Genomic DNA, 6,757 nt, shown 5'->3' with positions numbered 1-6,757 from the left:
AAACACTACAGTAGTTCAGTAGCCTAAAGTTAAGCTTAAGAAAGAGTTCTTACAAAAGCCTTTCCTCCAACCTTCCCGCATAGCATCGACCTATCCATGAAATAGCTCACTGCCACTCTTCTGGAGTGACTTTTCCCCGTCCACAAATCCCTAATTGGTATGTAAGGATAGGATCACTAAATTTTCAGGGTTGCAATTGATGGAGAGCAGAATTTTAGCGTGACCCTTTTTGACGCAGCAATGTACTTGTCGGCAATATCCACGCGTGCCTTTTCGAGCGCCATCCACCAAACGAGGTTCCGTAGCGTCAGAGCACCACATTTATGAAATTAAACACTTCTACGAAATATGGCATTAAGTTAATTTATTTTAATATTTTATAGCGTCTTAATTTATACAATATTCTCGCATTCGAAATGGCTGCTGTGTTTCCTTACAAATTTATTGTTTCTAACTTAATTAATAAGCCKATAATTTGATATGCTGCTGCATTGCTGCAGGGTCTGAAAATAATTCACATTACTCTTAACATATTATTTTATGACAAATGTTACATTTATTAAATACACATAGTTTAGGGACTAATTCAAATATCTTATGTACATAAGCATAAAATAAATTAGCATGAAATGCGAAATTTACTCATATTATATACACTTAAAAYTATCTCATTCAATTATTTCATTTTTGTTTCATCCTTTAATACTCAATAAATAATTTTGTTAAATTAGGACTAACTTAAACGTTATTTTATAATGAACGCCTTCGATAAAAACTGTGAAAGCTTTTAGCAAAGCGAACATTTTTTTTTTTTTTTCAAGTATATTTCCTTTTAAATATTGTGCTGAAACATAACTGGTTTATCACATTGAAATTAAAAAATTGTGTCGTTGTCTGTGTTGTCATTTAAGCTTGTCTCGCTATTTTAAAATCATAATCGTACTTGTATTGTCATTCGATTGCTGAAGACCTAGTTTATCTTTCCTATATATGTGAATATGTATATGTATACTTGTCAATTGTAGTTCTAAATACTTTCTTAATTTTCGTTTTTGTATCACAATATTTGTTTTCAGTTATATAACTTTAAATGCGTACCAGAAGTTACGCTCTAAATTAACTTTCACTTATAAATATCTGCTTTTGCTTAGCAATATTTTCCACAAAAAGAAGTTTGTCTCAGACATTAATATTGTTGAGGTCACCAATGTTCCACATCGCGAATRCGATTCATAGGTGGATTACTAAAATGAAGAGTAAAAGTGGAGAAGTTATTAAATGAATACTGTGAGCAATATATACAAATAATAAAACATGAGCTTTGTAGCAAAAAACTTAATAATTATTTCCCTTAATAATAGGTGGAAGTAAATAAGTGTCACATTACGCAATCTGAGTGTTGGTATCTCTGAAGTTAAGTTTCTGTTTWCAAGTTCGCAAAATCGATAAAAAATTTTCTTTCCTTCGCTACAAAGTTTACTCACGCCCGATGTATATAGTACGATGATTCGATTTATCCCTTTCAGAACCGCATTTAAACCAACTATGAGATTTTTTTTTWATATTCTAACTTAAAATGCYTCAATTAACTACCAAAAAAAAWTTTTTTTGCTCTCTCGCTTGATCCAGTGATATGTATGTATATGATATCTTTATTTATCATTTATAGCAGCATATATAAACACTACATTTTACTCATTTTGAAAGAGGTGTTCCGGGCTTACAAAGACGGCATCGTCCATCTTCCCGAACTATTCAATGACCATTTGCATCATATCRCTTTGGTCAACAACATGACGGAACTTCGGACTAGAGAAAGAAGGTGAAGCCGGAGTTCAGTCGGTTTCTACATTTTGCATAGCACTAGGGCGTCCCCACATCTTTTGAGTAGTACTGGAAAACACTGTGACGTAGCGCTTAAGAGCTCAGTTGCGATATCCATCTGGAACTTTATAAGTGGTACATGCTTGGCGTGTGGATTAACGGTTTTGAGGTGTCTCCGATACAGAAGTCAGGCATTTAAATACAGCTCCATAAGCATGTCGGCAAGATCAACTCCTAGCCTAGAATAGCCGGTCTCGGTACTTCAACAAACTTTTTTTTTTCTTTCCTATTCCAACGCTTACATGTCCCGAGTGGTTCATCTGGATAATGAGCCAGCACACTGCGGAAATGCCAAGATTAGCTTCGTTTTTCAAGTCTGACTCAGACTKTAGCTGTAACTTTCCCATTCGCCTTTTTCCGCAGCAAAATATCGTCATTTCCTTTAGAGCCACAAGAAGGCTTACTWAAAGGAAGTGTGTTTAGATACAGCTTGTAACTTTTAAACATTGATATTGCGAATGTTAAGTATAACACAATGTCCCATGATATGCCGAGCCCGCATTAAAGGCAAGTCATAAACAATTCCTGACGAGCCTGCGTGCGTGAACATTTTAAGTAATTCATTGTGAGGCTTAGCGGGGCTTTGAGCAAAAGTAGACGAATTTTGTATAATTTGTCATAATTATTATCGCTTTTAGATGGTTGCCTCCACTTATCAGAAAAATTGATAAATTCTTAAATTTATTCCTCGGCATCAAATAGGTTATTGTTATTGTTATAAAATTCCATGAAATCGCCGAATATCTTCATTTGAGCTTGAGTTCACTGCCGGAGTCGGAAATACGTATTAGTCTGTTTCACAATCAAATATTGAATTGCCTGGATAATGACTGCTTTGGACTCTGAGAGCCGATTGGTATTTTTCTTTATTTCAATTAGATACATCAACTTTTTCAATAATTAAGTACTCCATATTTTCTGGTTCTTCAGAAATTACTATGTTGGCAGTACTTTCTAGTATATCGATTTCTCACCCTTTTCTAATATCTCTTTCAAACCATGAATCCATAAGGTCATCGTCGTCYTCATCACACTCTTCGTCAGAAGACAGCAAAATATTACCTTATTATTTTCCTTCAAGTATCAGGTCTTTGCCCTGCTCACATAGCTTCGAGTGAGATAAGGGAGTAAGGTAAACTCTCTGGAGGAGAGGGACAATGAGCCTTTTTACGCAGGGATAAAAGCCTTCGGGGAGATTTAATTATCTCAACACTTCTCTCTCGAATATCCGCCCTTAGATCGATGCATGATATCAAGGCCAAAATAGAAATAAACACCGAAGCAGATTGTGGTAGGTACATATTAGTTTTTGATCCCTCGTCATATTGAAAAATCAGCCATCTAACATTACSTAACTATGGATARCTTAAGAATTCTAAGAAAGTAGAAATCAATACATTCAATTTTATGAATTTTTAATCAGTTATGATTTCATTTCCTATAAAAAAAAAACTATTTTTTAGTAAAGACCCTTAAAAAGCATAACTCAACTTTCTTCCCCCCAATTCCAATACTTACGGCAGCATACGCGCCAGCGCGTGCTTATGTAATGGCGAAATATGTATGGCCGCTGATGCTATACTGGAGCCTGACTCCTGTGAGATGGTGCGCTGTAGACGCGCATTCGGACGCGCCGCTTGCAATTGCTGTGCACGTCTAAACGGATAKCGCCATGGACTTTTCGGCACGTCCGGCTGGAAGCTCTTACTTTCAAAAGAACCCGGTACCATAGCACCCGATGCACCAGCAGTAACACTCACCGCACCGGATACGCCAGCACCACCGGCATTACCACCGTAATAAGCGGCAGCATTACCATGATCYCGTGCCTTCGACGAAAGACGACGCAAAATACGCGAACCCAATCCTGGTGGATCCTCTAAGCCACCAGCACCACCRCCGGCAGTGCCACGTTTGCGATAACGCACATCACTTGATTCCTCCAGAATAACATGTCTGTCGTACGGAGTGCCATAATACACTTCGAGCACGGTGGAGAAAGTGTGCGGCCACACTAAGTCAATTATGGATATTAAAACTCCACAAATGAAGCAAAGGATACCTGGAAAGAGATAATTACCAAAGCAAATTAAAAAAAAAAACGTAAAAAATTAGAAAAAGAACATCGCAGAAACGATTAATTCCTTCGACCTAATTGCAATAAACGTTAGTCATACGCAATATGCGCTTACCKGCAACCAGCAAAAGCCAATAACACCAGCCGAGTTTGAACTCCAAGCGGCCACCTTCCAAATAGATAATCAACGGACGCTTTGGCAGCATGCAATAATAGCCAATATTGGTGCCAATGAGCAATGCGCCCGTTAGCGCCTTCATGTAAGCACCGTAACGTGGCACAGCGATAAGCAGCAGATTCATGAGCAGCCATGAGGCTAACGATGCCCACAGCATTATGCTGGCAAAATAGCCGGCAGCACGATATTGGCCACCCCAGCAAAAACCCTCGCGGCCCTGACTGAAATACTCAGCCACAGTCAGTATTGGAAATGGAAGGCCACGTCTCAACGCATCGCGATAATTGGCACTCATATCGTTGGCACCCTCCCATCCGAAGCGTTCATTGTAGTCCACATCCGGTGCTGTCCAATTGCCAACCGGTATGGCTGTGCGGCGAACACATATATAAGTAGCACAAGGGAGATAAKAGAAAAATAATAGTTTTTGATTAGAAACGTGATGATGTTGAAATTTAAAAAGATATAAAGCGGAAGTAGGTGTAAAAAACAAAGATGGGAGAACCATTAATAAGATAGAGAACACAATTTATTTTTCAACTCTTGCACGAGAATTTAGGTGTAATTATAAGATTTTGGTTCATGAAAAAATTTATTAATTTTACTTAATATCATTAATTTAATCAAACCAAAGAAGAAACTATTGAAAATATATGGTTAATTATTCTAAAACGTAAGCAAGCTTTATTACGAGCTTTTTAGTAACTTTAAGAAAACGTCAAATGTTGTTGTTGGAATAAACTAACTTAACATCATAGAAGAGAAAGAGAAGCACTTACTCAGAGTTAGTWATTGTTCGGTTTAGCATATACAAATTTCATCTTTTTCTTTAAAATCTTTTGATTAAGTAGAAAACTCTACAGATATTTTTGTTACTTATCTTAAATAATCTTTTAATCAAAGCAACTGAAGTACTTTCAATCAAATAAATCAGAACTCACTTTAATTATCTGAAATTTATCATTCGAGAGAAAAACCTGATTTTCATCGAACCAAACAAGTTTTCAGAGTGATCTTTCTCGAATACTATCAAACCCGTTAACAAGAGATGCTTTGCTTTAGTGCCTGTTTATGCTTAGCCTTGTCGAAGAATCTTATTTTCGCTTAAGTGTTAAAGTAACGTAAAAGCTTTTGGCAATGAAATCTCTTAAAATCTCTTTTGAAGAACTAAATCAAAAAATACAGTGAAATCTCTCAAAAGCGGGTACTGAACACTGCCTTTCTATCCGGTTAATAGAGATGTCTGCTTAATAGTTTTTCCTTAATAAACATCAACAAATTCTGGGACCCGCCAAAGTGCATCGTTAATGGAGGTGTCCGCTTAATAGAGATTTAATTTTACTTTTTCATCGCCAACTTTTAATCTCATTTACACAAGGTATAACAAAAGTATCTGSTCACTTGGCAGTATACGCTCAAATGTTTCAGCGAGATGACAGACTCCAACCGCTCATAACCAAGAAAATGCAAAGGGGATATGCGACAGAGTTACCACTTCACCGACTACTTCGTAACTCCGACATATTCTCGGTACCTTAAAAGTAAAGTCTTCAGCGGTTAAGCAATGCCTTTAGATAGACTAGCATTTGCCTCATCACTCATTAGCATCCCACGATGAAGAATGGAAAGAAAAGATTATAATTCATTTTTTTTACGTCCTAACGAAACAAACTTTTTGAGCTGAGAAGCTACAGAATGAATTRCACTATCTAATGAATACTTTTCCTTCTGTATCGTTAGATTAATTCTTTTGAGCGCTAATTTTTTATTTTAAAATCTATATGAGTTCTATATATAATAATAAATTCTTTGCTCGAATTAGGAAGATTTTATTTGGATATCTGTTATCATCAATCTCTGTTTTCTTGTAGTCAATCAGCTTATTCCTAAACTTCCTCTTTGAAAGATTTTAGCAGAAACCTATACTTATACAGTTGAATTTAMCTCAGATCAAACAAACTATTTTTTAGTCTTACGAACTTAAACTATTTTCAGTGGRTGTTTCATTGCAGTTTAAATAATATTAACTTTGGGTTTAGACTTAAATATTAATTATGAACAYCGTATTTGTGCGCAAAGAATGAAAAGACAACTGATTGAAGAGGAGCAAAMCGACTCAAAAATTTAATTTTATTCAAACAGTATGTACCTAGAAAAGGTGTATTGCATCGACTCTTTATGTTCGAAACACTTGGAGCGGACTCTTAAATTAATTTTTACTGGATTGCCTCACCAATAAGTGGACTGAAAATCCTAACACCACATTTTTGACAAAACTTCAATCGAAAATTTTTTGATKGATTGAATTGAYAYACGTAATATGAAATTTAAGTTGAAAACAGTAATCAGGAATTTAGTATTTAAAGAACACCCAGTACTATGTGTATTAAGTTCAAATGAACACTAGCTGGTAGTTAGTATTGGAAGATTTGCAGTTTAGACCAGAATTAAACACTTTAAATATATTCATCTCTAATTACCACAAAAWCGAATATTTAAATTTAGTTATTAATTATAAACTTTCTCCATTCTCTAACGCTCGAGCGAACTATAGAYCGCCAGCTGCCAAGCTGTTGAAGCGTGTAAAAAAGCTTTAAGATGAGTTAGAAACCGATCAT

General features: G+C 35.9%; 1 protein-coding gene across 2 annotated transcripts in view; it reads right to left on the bottom strand.

Moving 5' to 3' along the window:
* Window positions 1-347: 347 nt before the first annotated feature.
* LOC108970263 (dual oxidase maturation factor 1) overlaps window positions 348-6,757 on the bottom strand; it is a 61,220-nt gene continuing 54,810 nt past the window's right edge. For both annotated transcript variants that reach the window (XM_018935547.1, XM_018935548.1), the window contains 3 exons: window positions 4,077-4,508; window positions 3,403-3,946; window positions 348-1,244 (listed from right to left, as the gene is read on the bottom strand). In XM_018935547.1, coding sequence (XP_018791092.1) covers window positions 1,202-1,244; window positions 3,403-3,946; window positions 4,077-4,508 — 1,019 coding nt within the window. In that variant the 3' untranslated portion in view covers window positions 348-1,201. The remainder of the gene's footprint in view (window positions 1,245-3,402; window positions 3,947-4,076; window positions 4,509-6,757) is intronic.

The sequence above is a fragment of the Bactrocera latifrons genome, unplaced genomic scaffold (assembly GCF_001853355.1).
Source record: "Bactrocera latifrons isolate USDA-ARS-PBARC rearing strain unplaced genomic scaffold, ASM185335v1 scaffold_294, whole genome shotgun sequence".
Taxonomy (NCBI): domain Eukaryota; kingdom Metazoa; phylum Arthropoda; class Insecta; order Diptera; family Tephritidae; genus Bactrocera; species Bactrocera latifrons.
Note: the sequence above shows the minus strand (reverse complement) of the source record. Positions and strands in the feature narration are given on the sequence as shown.